The 17,033-nt window shown below is 38.1% G+C and overlaps 1 protein-coding gene across 1 annotated transcript in view; it reads left to right on the top strand.

The window, feature by feature from the left end:
- Positions 1-17,033, top strand: part of FAM13A (family with sequence similarity 13 member A) — a 300,626-nt gene that overhangs the window by 50,615 nt on the left and 232,978 nt on the right. The window contains exon 4 of the mRNA XM_036255845.1: positions 11,729-11,906. Coding sequence (XP_036111738.1) covers positions 11,729-11,906 — 178 coding nt within the window. The remainder of the gene's footprint in view (positions 1-11,728; positions 11,907-17,033) is intronic.

Raw genomic sequence — 17,033 nt, 5'->3', positions numbered from 1 at the left:
ATGAAAAACAGACTCATTATATTCAACTCCAGGTTTAAGCCTTTTCATTTTTAGTAAGTGCCTTTTAGGTTTTGTATAAGCAATAGCAACTATGTAAACTATTCTGGATAAAGACCTAAATTCAGAGTAAAATTAAAAGGTTGCTATCTGCATATCTGTCCAAGGTGCCAGTCATTCATATTGTGAACCCTGCACTGGAATGAGTCAGACACATGGTGCCAAGAAACCTAGGTTTCCAAACATGACTCCATATGCTTTAATGACATCCCAGTTGGTTCTGTTCGCATCAGATCCACGTGACAGGAAAAACCTTATTTGTGTTTGTAATACTCTGTGATCTCTAAGATTATAGATCCTGATAACTAGATGATCTTTTACTTGCTGAGCACATGTATAAATCTTTATTTTCCTTCGATGGTGTGAGATAGTATTAAGTAATGAGTGAGATTATGCAAATTTGGAAAGAGAAGCCATGACTACACAAAATTCTGCCCGAGAACTGGTCTGGGGTAGGTGTGTGCGCACATGTAAATTTGTTGAAGTCTTTACTGTTCTCTTTTCAGATCTCTTTATTCTTGACAGAGTATACCTTTAAAAAATTCTTTTTTATTTTAGTGAAGTATTAGGATAAAAGTAGATAAACTTATCTTTAACTGTAAGTTTTCCTCTGACTTTTTTTCTACACTTGATTTTAAAGCCAACAGAATTTCCTTGTAACAGCTTTATTGAGACATAATTTACCCCTCATAAAGTTGACCCCTTTTAAAGTGTACGATTCGGTGATTTTTAGTGTATTCACAGGGTGAAACCATCACCACTATCTGGTTTTAGAACATTTTATCACTTCAGAAACGAACTGGAAGTCTATTAGCTGACACTCCCCGTTCCTTCCTCCTCCTCCCCTCTGTCTCTCCACTTCCCCCAGCCCTAGCCAAACACTAACCTATCTATGCAGATTTGCCTATTGTGGACATTTCAAATAAATGAAATCACACAACGTGGTCTTTTGTGATTAGCTTCTTTCACTTAGTATAAGTTACAAGGTTCATTCATGTTGGAACATATATCAGTACTTCTTTCCTTTTTATGGCTGGTTAATAGGCCACTGTATGACTGTACCATACTTTGCTTATCTACTCATTCATTGATAGACTAGGTTGTTTTCACCTTTTGGCTATTATAAATAATGCTGTTATGAACACACATTTCTTATATGGACATAACTTTTTGACTAGCTGTGCTGTTATGAACACTTATGTATAAATTCTTATGTGGATATGTGCTTTTTTTTTTCTCTTGGATATCTTCCTAGGAATGAATTTGCTGGGTTAAATGATGACTTTCTGCTTAACATTTTAAGGAAAAAATTTCCAAAGTAATTGAACTATTTTACATTGCCATCAGCAATGAATGAAAGTTTTCATTTCTCTACATCCCCACCAACACCTATTGTTGTCTGTGTTTTTTATTTGAGCCTTTCTTTTAATATAGGCAACAGAATTTTGTAATAGCAAGAGGATTATGGGCTTGAAGAGGAAAATGGGAGAGGAGACCAAGCTCCTTCAAGGCCAAGAAATAATGTCTTTTAAGGATTTTTGGAATGAATTGTTGTGAATTGAGTGAAATCCTCAGTAAATTCTGCATTTTTCACTAATGCTTTTATGTGAGAAGTATCTTATTTGGATTGAGCTGGAAAAGAGAGACTACCCAATAAATGAATTAATTTTTAAAAGTATACAACTTATATTAATAGAAAGTCAACTCACAAAATAAATATTGAAAATTTGCTTAAAGAATGTCAGTTTGATGGGATGTCAGATGATTAGCTTGCTAGCCACCCATAACTCTGCCCTAATTCCATTAAGCTGTGTTGTAAACACCGACTTTGCTGAACCCATGGACATAATCAACTTTTACATTGAGTCCATAAACAAATTTTTTTTTTTTAATCCTCACCCGAGGAAATTTTTTCCATTTTTTGTACAGATAGAGTGGGAGGGAAAGAGAGGAAGGGAGAGAGAGAGAGAGAAACATCGACGTGAAGGGACACATCGAGTGGCTGCCACCAGCACGACCAACCAGGGCCGGGGACAAACTGCAACCGAGGTACGCGCCCTTAGCGGAAACCGAACCCGGGTCTCTCCGGACCGCAGGCCGACGCTCTAACCGCTGAGCCAAACTGGCCAGGGCCATAAACAAATTTAAAGGCTTAAGGGAGAAGGAAGAGACCTCCAAAATAGACTTAAATAACTAGACTTCATTCTGGGCTTCTTTTTTTTTTTTTTTTTTTTTTTTATCCTCACCCGAGGACATTTTTCCATTTTTTTGTACAGACAGAGTGGGAGGGAGAGAGAGGAAGAGAGAGAGAGGGAAACATCGATGTGAAAGGGACACATCGAGTGGCTGCCAACCGCACGACCAACCAGGGCCGGGGACAAACTGCAACCAAGGTACATGCCCCTAGCGGGAACCGAACCCGGGTCTCTCCGGACCGCAGGCGGGCGCTCTAACCACTGAGCCAAACCGGCCAGGGCCATTCTGGGCTTTATGGTTTAACTCATAGGACACAAAATCAGTCCACTTACAGCTTGAACAGTAGTGTCAGCTGAAGTTGTGTATGGGTATGTGTGTGGTAGTGGTGATATGATTTTCATATTAACTACTTACTGTAACTACCTTACTATTTTTTTCCCACTTAATATAGCACAAACTCACGAGGAAAGCTAAATTTTATTTAGCTGGGTTATTGCCTTATTGTTCAAGATGAGCATGTTATATTGTCAGAGGTTCCCCTTTCTGTGTGCTTTGATTGTTTTTCCCATTCTCCTGTGTTCTGAAATCCCTTATAAACAGGTTCTTTAGCTGTTAAATGCTTGTCTTACAGCTAGCCTATTTATGATATTCTCATTTGGAAATGTAGGTAGACGATGTTATGTTTTTTATATTTTTATATAGGCCACCTGTTTCCAATGACAAGCATTCAGCACTCAGTAAAGGCCCACAGAACAGATGCACTGACCCACTATTTGGATATCATCAGGTGTTAATTATTTGTTACAGGACTGAACTGTAAAGTGTCACCTAATTCTTTGTTCTGCCTGCGGGCCTTGGCCTGCATATTACTTCGAGCAAACACCTGTTGTGTGGTTCAACATGCAGGTTCATTCTGGGAGCAGGAGTTCACTGTAGATACTGGCTAATGTAGCAATAAACACACCTCTGTATCTTGCAGAATCTAATCAGAATGGTAAGATTTGTAGTTTCATTAATAATGTCTAAAATGGACTATAATTAATTTTTATTAGTCACTTTATTGTCTTGCCCTTTGAGAAAGAACTTTGTCATGGGCAAGGGTTGCAAGAGCTATAAAAATATAGCCTCTCATTTTACGTGGAAAAATACCAGTTCCATTAATTATAAGATATAATTATGTACATAAGTTTCTTGTCACTTTAAAGAAGCTACTCTACTTCTAGAGAAGGAAATGCAGAGGTAAAACTCAGTGTAATACAGTGTTACTGGCATTTTATGGTTTTGTTTCATTCTTCTGTGAATGCATATTCAGAAAAATAATTTAGGTTTATTCTCACATATTGTATACATTTTGTGCCTAGACATTCTTGTAAGCTTTTATTAATGCTGTTCCCCACACAGACCCCAGGACCTAAGAAGCTATAATGAATTAGGATTCCTACCCCTTACTACTTATCAACTTTATTTGTTGATTCAGGAATCATTTTTTAAAAATTTACATGTTTGAGACAGTGTTGAAGGTGCTTTGTAGTAGTGATAATAACAAAAGCTAATTTTGTGAGAGTTCATTGATCAAGTCATGTGCTCTGTCTGAGGCCAGACCGCCCGGATTTGAACTGCAGCTCAACTACATGGTAGGTGTGTGGACATGGACAAGTTCATTTATCTCTCTGGTTCAGTCTAGCCGTCTCTAACCGAGGTGTATTAGATTCCTGTTGCTAATTTGACAGATTGCCACAAATTTAGTGGCTTAAAACAGCATGCATTTATGATCTCACTATTCTGTGAGAGGTATGGCGGTTCAGCCGGTTTTTCTCCTCCAGGTCTCACAAGACCAAAATCCAGGTGTGTGTCAGCCTGAGTTCTTATCCCAGCAGGCTCCTTCAGGTCGTCAGCAGTTTCTCGTGTGGTTGTAGGGCTGAGGTCCCTGTGTCCTTCTGGCTTCTCAGTTTCTAGAGGCTGTCCACATTCTTGGGCTTGTGTCCTCTCTCTAGCTCCAAAGTCAGCAACAGCTCATTGTTCTATCTAATAGATTAGCAAGTTTTCATAAATCCTTTTGTGAGCCTTAATGAGGAAATAAAAAGCTACTTCAATAAATCTGGCGCCGTGAGGCTAAATATTTTGCTGCTTTTAATGGCTGACCTTGTCATGGCTCTGAGATGTGTCATGGTGGAGATTAGCCTTTTGTCAGTTTTATATTTTCTCCTTGAGGCCAAGATGGTAAGTATAGTATAACTTCATGGCCATTAAGAAGTCAAAGCACGTGACAAGCACTAGGATAAATGTCCAGATTCGTGTTAGAAGCCATCATGTGACCTGGGTACAGCATTACTGATTGTGATCATCTTTTCTACCTAGAGTGAATACTTGTCACATGGCTTAATGTTTGCTTCTTACTCTGGAACAAAGGTTTTTAGGGTACAGTCTTCTTTAAGTACTGAGGAATTTTTCTCTCTACACTGTCTACAATGCTAGTTGAATGTTTGTGGCTTTGCTTGAGAAATGGGTCAAATTTAGCCAAGAATGAATAAAATCTTTCAAGAAAACTTGAATAATTTAAAGTGGCACTTTTCCCTGAAAGAGAAAGTTAGTTCTTGTCCAAGGAAAAGGTTGACGTTCAGGAAAATGATGACTGTTTCAATTATTAATCATTATTCCATCTGCAAAGTTGTCTTAAACCATTCAGATCCATGAATTAAGACATATTCTAATTTTTATTCCAATTCATAGAAATAACTACGTTTCAAACAGTTAAAATATTTTAAACGGCACATAGGCGCCTCGTACTTCCATTTCCGAGGCCCATCTGTGGGATTGCACTGCTGAGGGTCCTTCCTCTCTTACCACCACATAACCCCTTTCTTATCGTTTAAATAACTGGATTCCAATTCCAACATCACACTTTGAACTAGCTAGGTCTTTAAATAGACTGAACTATTCCACATTTCTTTAAGATATATTTGAGATACAGTTGTCTTTTAATTCCTACACTATTTTGTCTTTCTGTGTCTCAAAAATGTGTCTTAAGTGTGTATCAATCTGTTAAAACTATTTCTTAATCACTTCTGCTATGTAAGGAATACATTGAGGGGATGTAAAAGATGTTTAAAACTCAACCTCCAGCTCTGAGTTCACATTCGCCAGTTTGCGGATTTTTTTTTTTTTTAACTCAAACGGCCTACAAATGTCAGGTACATTCTCAGTGAGGCCTTCCTGACGGGCTTATTTATAATTGCAATCCCTGCCCCTCACGCTGGCTAGTACTTCCAGTTCCCCAACCTTATTATTGTAGTTATTGTTTAATGTCTCACCCACCAGACCATAAGGTCCAGGGGTTGGTTGGTTTTATTTACTGCTGCATCACAGATGCTTAGACCGGTGCCTCGTATAGAATACATCACTCAGTAAACATCTCTTGAATGGTTGTTTCATACACACATTGTACATATATAAAACAACTTACATATGTAGAATAAACAAAATACATTTAAACAATATCCAGAATCTGCCCGTGTCTTGCCAGGTCATCACTATCAACCTGGTCCGGAGCCAACCGGCGTTTCTCTCTGGACCGTCAGAGTCCCCTGGCTAGTCTCCCTGCTTTCTGCTTTGCCCGTTAGCCTGGATTCAGCACAGCGGTCAGAGTGGTCCTCCAAAGTCAGATCTCCCAACACCTCAAAACCCTCCCTCAGGGTGGGGGGGGAGGCCATGGCTTAACATAAGACTGGGATAACCTGCCCTCGTCCTCTGCCACAGTCTCCTGATTTCATTTCCTGCCTCTCTCCCATGTGGCCCCGGCCCCAAGGCCCCTCAGGGGGTAGCCCTTGCCCTTTCCACTGCTTAGACTGTACTTGCCTCTTTCCTTCAGCTCTCGGCTCGGGTTGTCACCTTATAAGACAGGCCTTGCCTGACCCCCTGACTGTGTTCAATAAAATGGCATTCCCCACCCCTGTGAGGCTCTGGTTTATTTCCTCTTCCCTGCTTTATAGCTATTCATAATACTTACGTTAATAATTGGTTTGATTGTCTCCCATTGTTTTGAATATGTTTCATAAAAGCATGAATTTTCTTTTGTCATTGCTGTATCTTTAGTGTTCAAGAATGTCAGACATAGAAAGCGCATGGTAAATATTGCAGATAGTGTGGGAGGATAAGTATCCATTATGAATTAATGTGTACAAAAATAGAAGCATTGCTAATTCTTTTTTATAATGTGAAAACTTAAGGGAGCCATTGTAATTACCAATATAAATGCAAGAACATGGATGAACAGACAGTGTTTATTATACTTAGGTATCAGCAAGTCAAAAGATAATGAAAGTAATCATAAAGTAAGTGTTGTGAACTTGGTTCTTAAAAGCATGAAAAGGCACCTTTTTATTAGGCACATTTGCACCCAGACTCCCAGACCCAGTGCTATGCTGGGCCATCTTCTACAAGGCTTCTCTAAAGGACTTGAGCCGTGATTATTCTCTCCTGTAGGAAGTCTTGCTGTGAGGTTGCTGCAGGCTGGCAGTAATGGTGATATTGACCACACATTTCTGGAAAGGCAGTGCAAAGTGCAGATTCTCAGAATTAGCACATAATCGGCATAAAAAGAAGTGAAGAGAAATATGCTGATAAAGTGAGGTCTTGACTGCCCTGTCAATATATTTAAATGCAGAGTCAGGAGGCGGCGATGGCTATTTCAGGCTAGAATGTGGTATGCAGTTGTCAAAACCACCGGAGTACAGGATGCTCACCATACTCCCCAGTGAGTGCGTCAGCGGGTCCGTCCTCCGTCCCAGGAAATGGAAGTGTTTCGGTGTAGAATGAGATCAATACAAGACATTTTCCTCAATAACTTTTGCTTTCCAAGGACATGTTTAGTGATTCTTCCATTCGTGCCATGAAGGATTTAAGGTTATCTTGTTCATAAGTTTGAGATTCTCTGAATGTATCTGTCTCCATTCCCATTTATTTGTCCATTTGAGTTCCTGGGAAGAGTATTTATTGTATTTCAAAAATTGGAAGTAAATGATGAAAGTGCTGCATTTTTTTCAAAGATGTTATTGTCATAAATTTATAACTATTTGAGAATTTATTTTACTTGCCAAAGTGTCTCCACATTCAAGGGTTTGCGGTTTCATCTTAGAGACGGAAGGCCAGCGGCCCATTATCAAGGCTGTTGAAATACTGTTGCTTGTACCCTTAAATGATAGGAGTTAAACCACACTTTTATATTTTTTTAATATTTACAGATGCTTAATCTTTAATTGTTCCTACTCTTTATTTCCATATAGAGGTTAATTTGCTCTTTGAAAAGGAGTCTGGCCTTGTTTGTAAATTTGTAGTTTCACATAATAACCCAGCAATTTCACCCTTTGGTACATATCCAAGACACATTTCTGTACTTGTACACCAGAAGATATGCACAAGAATGGTCCTCACAGCATTGTCCCCAGAAAAATCTGGACACAACCCAAATACCCTTCTGCAGGGGAGTGAATAAATAAACTGTGGCAGAGTCAGAATGGAATATTATACAGTGAAGGAGTGTTATACAATGAACTACAGCCTCTTGTAATAATGTGAATGAAGCTTAGCCAAAATTGCTTATAGCAGGAAAGTCTTATAAATTAAAGACGACTCAAACATAAATACACAATCACAATGGAAGCAGGAGAATGATGAGCAAGGAAGTCAGGTTGGTGTAAGCCATGATTTTAAACAGAGAAAGCATACCCATAAAAACACTGAGACTCACTTTGGATTAGTCACTGTAGAAAAAAAAAAAAAAAAAAGGCAAAATAGAATTATATTTTCTCCTAATAGTTATTTATCTCTCTAATATACAGGTATGAGAAATTGGGTAGTCTTTAATTAGTTTTTAATCACCTCTAAACTTAATTATTTCCCTTTCTTACTGATGCTCAAGTAAATCTTGATTTGACTAAAGTAAATCTTGACTCTACAATCAAGATATTTGTTTTAATGGAAAATAATGCCATCATAAAGTAACATACTACATGGATTATCAAAGTATTTGAATATAATTTATTTCATTTTTAAAACTGATTTAAATTAATATGAAAAACCTCTAATACCAGGAAACCTATTTCATCCTAAAAATTATATAGTTTATTGGGTCACATCATTTGTGATCAGTAGGAAATAATCGTTCTAATTATAAATAGAATGTTCTCCAAGACAATTCTAACAAAAATTGAAATTTATACATTTTTGGCATTGCTATTTATGGTAACATCACTTATTCTAACACTTGTAAAGGTGAAGTGGGCTCATATTAAAAGGCATTTCAGCCCTGGCTGATTCAGCTCAGTGGTTAGAGTGTCAGCTCTAAGACTGAAGAGTCTTGGGCTTGATTCTGGTCAAGGGCATGTACCTCAGTTTGGCTCGGTCCCTGACCCTTGTTGGGGTCATGTGGGAGGCAGCCAATCAATGTGTCTCTTTCACATCTGTGTTTCTCTCTCTCTCTCCCTCCCACTCTATATTAAGATAAATGGAAAAAAATATCCTCAGGTAAGGATTAAATAAAAAGGCCAGGCCAGTATGGCTCAGTGGTTGAATGTCGACCCAAGAGGTCACCAGTTTGATTCCCAGTGAGGGCCCATGCCCAGGTTGTGGGCCAAATCCCCAGTGGGGGGCATGCAGGAGGCAACCAATCAATGTTCTCTCTCATCAATGTTTGTATCTCTCCCTCTCCCTTCTTCTCTCTCTGGGATCAATACAGAAAAAAAACAATTAAAAATAAATTAATTTAAAAAAATAAAAAGGCATTTCAGCCCTGGCCTATTTGGCTCAGCAGTTGGAGCATCAGCCCACAGACCAGAGAGACCCAGGTTTGGTTCCCGCTAAGGGCACATACCTCGGTTGTGGTTTGTCCCCGGCCCCGGTTGGAGTTGTGTGGGTAGCAACCAGTCGATGCGTCTCTCTTCCTCCTTTTCTCCCTCCTGCTCTATCTGAAGATAAATGCAAAAATGTCCTTGGGTGAGGGAAAAAAAAAGGCATTTTGTTAAAACCTCAGTGTGCTCATAAAACCAAATCAATGAAGGTAAAGTAAAAGGAGTTATTAATACTTATACAGCACTTAGTATGAGTCAACCACTTTGTTTTAAGTACTTTACAAGTGTCATTTCATTTAATCTCCTGTCACAATCCTATGAGATAGTTAATATTATCATTTACAAACACAGAAACAATTTGGTAAAGAATTTAAGGTCACATAGGTACAGTAGTCCAGTCTCCCTGTATTCCTGGAGGATACGTTCCCAAGACCCCCAATGCATGCCTGAAACCACAGATAGTATCAAACCCTATATACACTATGTTTTCTCCTATACATACATATCTATGGTAAAGTTTAATTTATAAATTAGGCCCAGTAAGATATTAACAACAGCAATAACTAGTAATAAAATAGAACAATCATAACAATATACTGTAATAAAACTTTTGTGAATGTGTTGTTTCTCTCTCCCCAGTAATTTTTATGTTTTTCAGTCCAAACATTTCTGAATCTATGTAATTGTTTACTTGCGGAAATGGCTAGGTGGTGCTCATTTCAGGGGATGCTATGCTGAAGTCTCTGTGGAGGCTCAGTGCTTTCTGGGCAACACGTTGTTATCCATTGGAACATTTTCTGTTTGTCTTGTACCCACAAACTTACTGCCTTTTCCAATTTGACTAAGCATTGATTATGCACTGTGGCCATAACTTTTGCAGTTCAAGGTGCCACAGGAAAATTAGCATGAATTCCTTTTCCCTTCACAATTTCAATAATAAAAGATTCGTTCTTACCTTGGATCTTAGCAACCTCAGTATACGATTTTTCTTCTTATTAAGTCAAGAACTTTCATCCTTTCACTTAAAGGAAGCACATTATGGCTTCTCTTTGGCATATCCGAATTGCCAGCACAATTATTCTTGTGCTTTGGGGCCTTATTAAGTAAAGGAAGGGCCCCTTGAACACAAGCATTGTGAGTCCATGACAGTGGCTCTGATATCCAGGGCCTACTAAGGGACTAACTGGTGGGAGCATCTACAGAGAGGAGATGCCGGACAAAGGGATGACTCATGTCCCAGGTGGGATGGAGCAGGATGGTGTGAGATTTTATCACACTACTGAGAATGGCATGCAATTTAAAGCTTATGAATTGTTTGTTTCTAATATTCCTCATCTAATGTTTTGGGACTGCAGTTGACCTCCAATAACTAAAAGAAAAACGGTGGCTAAGGAGGGACCACTTAGTAGGTGGCAGACCCAGGATCCTAACCCAGGAAGTGACTCCCAAGGCTGGGTTCTTACCTAGGGCTCTGCAGCCACTCAGTGGCACTTGATGTGACTTTTTGTGTTCTCACTTCCTGCAGTGACATCATACATTTTGTAACACTGATTAGTCACCTCATTTGCCTCGCTTTTCTGTTTCTTACTCACTTGACTGGGGAAAGCAGCTGACCTGTCTCAGTTAAGCCAATGTGTAGTAATTCTAACTGGATTGTTTTCATTCTCTTAGACATCTGTCTAAAAGATGGATTGTGATTATTCCCTTAGCAACTTTACTGTGTTTAATTATTGACCAAATAACCAAATCTTTGAGACTTGAGGGAAAGCTTTTCATATTTCTGCCTGTGAATTTTGGAACACTGTTAGGTATTTGGCTGTATACTAGACTGCTAGGCTTTTATATGAGAGGCATATATCTAATACTAAACTCTATGATATGTTAGAGATTATAAAGCTATATAGAAATTAAAATTATCCTTCAGTTTTCTTTTTGTACAGACTCCTGATCACTAAGTTTAGTGTCACTCCTGATGACCCAGGAAGGTCTCTTATATCAAATTGTATTCAAATAAGAGATTCTTGATTTTAACAAACGTAAAGACAAAAATCAAATGGAAGATTCCACTATGGGTTAAAAACCCAAATATCATCTTAATATGGGGCAAGATAAAAAAATTGAACCCACTTTATGCAGTGAATAAAGCTTGTGGTTTTCAGGACGTCTTCAGTTAGAAATTCTTTAACATTAAAAAAAATTAAATTCACCCTGGCTGGTATGGCTCAGCGGTTATAGCATCGGCCCACAGACAAAAGAGTCTCAGGTTCAATTTCTGGTCAAAGGCACATACCTCAGTTGTGGGTTTGATCCCTGACCCTGGTCAGGGTCATTTGGGAGACAATCAATCGATATATATCACATCTATGTTTCTCTCTTTCTCCCTCTCTCCCACTCTATCTTAAAAAAAAAAAAATAAAAATGTGGAAAAATATCTTCAGGTAAAGATTAAAAATTTTTTAAGTTAAATGCTTAAGGAGCATAGAAAAGGTAAAAATGCTTCTTTTTTGATGGCCTATCTCAGTCTTTAGAAAATTTTTCCTGAATAAAGTGTTAGAATTTAATATACCCGTGTATTTTTGTTTTTGTTACTGTGAAATATGCCTGAGAATATTTTTTATTTTTCTTTTCAGATGACAGAAAGGATGCTCAGGAGAGTAGCTTAAGAGACTTAATAAGAGAGCTGCCAGACACGCACTACTGCCTCCTCGCGTACCTCTGCCAGTTCTTGACAGAAGTAGCCAAGCACCATGTGCAGAATCGCATGAATGTGCACAATCTCGCCACTGTATTTGGGCCCAGTTGCTTTCAGTAAGTTAGTGGAGTTTTGTTTTAACTATTATCACATACCCCTTCTCTTTTAGCACTGCCTGAAATTACGGGGATGTCGATGCCTATTTCCAACTGCAGTCAACCGATTTATTAGAGAAATTCCATCTTGGGATCGGGTGTTTTAGCCTTGTTTTTTCCAATTTTGAAGACAGAAGATAATACCTTCTTATAAAATAGTTCAAAGAGTCTTTAAAATTCTGGAAATAAGTTTTGCTTTCACCAAAAAGAGCATTTAAAAAATCTAATCTGGCTCAGCCAGTGTGGCTCGGTGGATTGAGCGTCATCCCATACATAGACTGAGAGGTCCTGGTTCAATTCCCAGTCAGGACACATGCCCAGGTTTGGGGCCTGATCCCAGTAGGGGGCATGCAGGAAACAGCCAATCATGGATGCTTCTGACTGACAATCTTCAGAAGAGGGGGAAGAGGAGAGGGAAGAGATAAACTGCAGAACTTATATGCCTGTACGTATAACCAATAGACATGGTCAACAAAGCTGGGGACAGGGTGGGGGGGATGGGGAGAAGGGTGTCAAGGGGGAAAAAAAGGAGAAACATCTGTAACAAAAATAAATCAATAAAAAAAAATCTAATCTGAAACATTGATTAGTAGAAAGGGAAGGAATATGATTAGCACATAATTTTTTAAATAGTGATAAAGTTCAAAACATTGCTAATGAAAAATCACAAGCAGAATATGTCAGTGACAGAAAAATGTAACCTCAGCTACATTTATTTCTTCTCTAGGAAAAAACTAGACTAGAAGTAAACTAGTTTCTGTGTTGAGTGGTACCTCACTCACCACAAGAACTTTTGTAAAGCTTTGAATTTTCTTTTCCCCGTTATTCCTAAGCCCTTTAATGTATGAAACATGATCTCACAATCCAGGGACTTTGCTTTTAAATCTCCTATTAATCCCCATTGATATCAGACACATTCTCTAGTTGTAAGGTGAGAAAAAGAGAACACTCACACTTTAGCTCTCAGAAATTCTCAGGAAGTTTTTTGTTGTTGTTTTTTAATAGTGTATCTGCTTATTCAGTCCATTAATCTACAGACCCATTCAGCTGCCCAGAATTAGTATTTTACAGCCCAAGAACCACCATCTAAATATAAACTCTGGCTTAGATCATAGTGGCTACCAGGTTCCAGGATGTTTGCAGCCAACTAGGAGAAGTTCTACCATAATAATAATCTCCTTTGTAACCTTAGAGATTTAAATTTTAAATAATGGCATTTCAAAGGCTATGTTAGGGTCTCATGAATAAATGTCTCAAACACAGGCTTCACCAATTTCTTATTCAGGAGCTCTGTGGTAGTAAAAGAAAAAAAAAGAAAAAAAAAGAAAGAAAGAAAGAAAGCTCTATTTCTTTTTACTTCTATCTGCAGAGTAAGTTTGGTGACTTACATATTAGAAATAGAGGTAAGTAGAAAACTACTGAACAATTTTGAAACCCTTGATTCTAGAAGAGGTGAAAACAAATTTGTAAATAGAATGCATATTTAATAGCACACAGATGCATATCTCATTGAAGACTTATTGAATTGAGCTTGATCTGGAACTTCTGATTACTTGTTTCAATTAGTCAAAATATCAAATATGTGATGAGTTTTTATTATAGAGTGTACTAATTATTATAACAATTTTTTTTTTATTGTGGTAAAATATACATAAGAAAATTTACCATTTTAGCCCTTGTTAAGTGTACAGTTCACTGGCATTAAGTACATTCCTACTGTTGTGATCTATTAATTTGTATGTATTTCTAAACTTAATAGATATAGAAGTCACTACCAGGTCCTTTTCTCATTGAAATAGAATAAATGCTTATAACAGATAGTGTTTATTGAGCACTTAGTACTGTGCTGTCTCATTTGTCTTATTCCAAAGAGGCAGAAGTGGTTATTTTGTCCTTGAAGTTTCTCTAACTAGGTCAAGGAAAGGAGACACTTTAACTCTAGTGACCACAGTTAGTCCGTATATGTTATAAAAAGGATCATTAGAAAGCTGACATTCAAAGATAAGTCTCAGCATGAGCCACTAAAAGACAAAGGAAATATTTTTCCTTTTTAAACTTTACCTGAGGATATTTTTCCATTAATTTTTAGAGTGGAAGGGAGGGGAGGGGGAGAGAGATAGAGAAACATCGGTGTGAGACAGACACATTGATTGGCTGCTTCCCACATGACCGTAACCACGGCCAGGGATCAAACCTGCAACCAAGGTACATGCCCTTGCCTGGGAATCGAACCCATGACCCGACTTTTCGGTCCAGGACCAGTGCTCTAACCACTGAGAAAAACCAACCAAGGTAGAAATACTTTTCTGAATAACTACGGTGAATACATTGTATAGTCAATAGACGAGGAAGATTTATTAATAATAGATAAGGGAACAACCTCATGAAATAATAATTTTTGAAAGAATATAAAATTTTCAATACAAAATATTATCTATGAAATATAGAATCATAAAAATGAAAAGAAATACACTAACAATAAATGATTGGTGTTCTGGGTGCTGGATTTCTAAGTGACTCGTAAGTATGAGTTTTTCAACGTGTACATCTAGTTACAGGTTTATTACATTTAGATGATTGGATAATAATATAATTGTAAAATTTTTAAACAGTATAGAAGCATGTAAAATAAATATGAAATATCCTCTATTAACCTCCCATTCCAACCTCCTCCCTAGAGATAAAATTAGTAACCAGTAGGTGTATATCCTTCCATACCTCTTTCAGAACATAGTGAAACTTTTATTTTTAATTATAAATTGGATCCTGGTGCATATATTGTGAAGCTTGATTGTTTTTATGGTAGCACGTGAACTTTTAATATCGACATATTTATATATCTCATTCTTTTAAAAATATAGAATAGTGTGACTTTACCCTAATTTAACTACTAATGAGTACTGAGGTTGTTGTCATTTAAAAAACAAAAATTAAAACAGAATTTTAGTGTACGATGCTAAGTGGGTACTGGAAATAATGGGGGACACTTCATAAAGTATATGACTTATCTAACCACTATGCTGTACACCTGAAAGCAATACAAAATAATACTAAAAGTAAACTGTGATTGAAAAAAAATCAACCACCAATTTAAAAATGGTTTAAAAAAAAAAAACAGTTACAGTGAACATCTTGAAGGCAACTCTTTATGTATGCCTGCAACTATTTTTTTAGAATAGCTATCCTAGAAGTGGAACTGCTCGACTGGGGTGGTTTACACAGTTTATAATATACTATGGCAATGCTATAATGATGTCTTTGTAGTATACTATGGCACAGTAATAAGTATTGTTCTGTGAAAAAATTCATCAAACTTGAGACTGTAATCTAGATATGATCTGTATGATTTTTTCCTAGGAAATTGTAATATCTCCATTTCTCAGATGAGTAAAAATCCTCCTAAAGAATATTATTCTTAGAGGTTAGCATGAATTGCTTTCCCAAAGTTTTGATAGTTATTAAAATGAGTACTGGGTGTCAGTGGTTTGAATAGCATGATGTAAAAGATTAGCCTAGTCCTTCTACTGCCACTGGTAGGTTTGACCTTCTCATTATTTATTTTTCTGTTTACATTTTCTGTAAAATGGGGCCTACAAAGTTTGTTTTGAAGCTAAGCAAGACCCTAAGAGAAAGCCCTGGTGCATGGGAGACAACTGGTAGAGGAGTGATGGAAAACTCATACATTTGACTGAATACATGTATAATTGCATTAAGAGAAAGATCAAGCCTGACAGATTTGGCCCATCATATCACTGAACAAAGTGGGCTCCATAAAAACATGATCAACTTTTCTCAGTTGTCTTAGTTTTCACTTTCTTCTTACATATAGTACAAGCTTCTTACAGTAGTATAAGTGCTTTTTAATATGTAAGGAAAATATTTTTCTTGTCTAATGAAACTTCTAAATACAAACCAACTTCTTCAGCTTAGTACTTGTAACAGACATGTATCTATGACTTCCCCAAATTGCCTTGGCACTACCCACCTCAGACTAATCTGCCACCAGGGACGGACCTTCCACCTGCCTTGGGAATTCTGGATCCTTCTCCTTGGCTGCTGCCTTGTAGCTGAGTCAGCCAGCCACCTGCCCAGAGTTGCTGGCTTCCCCAGTCATTTTTGAATGAACACTGTTCTAGGCTCTCAATTACTGACAGGCTGCCAGAGGGGCTAGAGATGTAACCTGGAAGTCTAGCACAGTTAAATCCCTTTGACTATGGGAAGTAGGAGTCAGGAGGTAAAAAGGTGCATCTCCTCTTTCTCCAACCCATGGAATCCATCTGCTGAATTCCAAATTGCCAACAAAGCATCTGTCAATCAAACTGTTGTACATCATTGAGGTTCTTTGTGAAATCGCTATGCACACTTTACATTGTTTCACACCCCTAGTTGCCTCATTTTCTCACCCATGATGTACTGTATTCCTACTCCCAAAATAATGCACCAACATCCTTGTCCTTGGCTCAGTCTGTTTTCAATTTGCCCTAAGGCAACGTGCACCTGGGAACACAACAGACTGCTTCAATACAGGAGGAAAACCTACTTTCTTAAGATACGGTGAGGCATATTGTACTTCAACAATTTAAAGGATAGTGTCGGCTATGCATGATTTTTCTTTTCACATGCTGATTTTGGAAACTAATTTTCTCATAAACAGTAACTCCATGTGTCAACCAGTGGTTGTTGGCGCCAAATCAATACCAACAAGAATCCCCAATTTGAGGTGTGGTGAAGAAGGAAACTTTATGCAGTGCAATATGGCTCAATTGTGATATAGCACGTCTGTAGAACAGCTCTGGGGCCAGGTGGCCCTGGGACCAGGTCACTCTCTTGTTGGACAGCCCTGCTCTGCTCCTCCATGGTCTGGTCTGCTCTGCCCTGTGCCAGTCTGCTTTGTGCTCTGCTGCTCTGCTTCAGGGCTCTACTCCACGCAGGTCTGCTTCAGTCTTCTCTGGTGACACCTCTTGGGTGTTTCAGCTTAGTCAGGGAGACCATTTTTATTCTTTGGTGGAAAGGGAAAGTATGTTCTGGAGCCAGAGGGAAGGTGGACAGACGTCCTTGCCCCTGTTTCTCAATTTCTCCATCCTTATG

The sequence above is a fragment of the Molossus molossus genome, unplaced genomic scaffold, assembly GCF_014108415.1.
Source record: "Molossus molossus isolate mMolMol1 unplaced genomic scaffold, mMolMol1.p scaffold_m16_p_1, whole genome shotgun sequence".
Taxonomy (NCBI): Eukaryota; Metazoa; Chordata; class Mammalia; order Chiroptera; family Molossidae; genus Molossus; species Molossus molossus.
The sequence above is the reverse complement of the archived record's forward strand: the minus strand, read 5'-3'. Positions and strand labels throughout refer to the sequence as shown.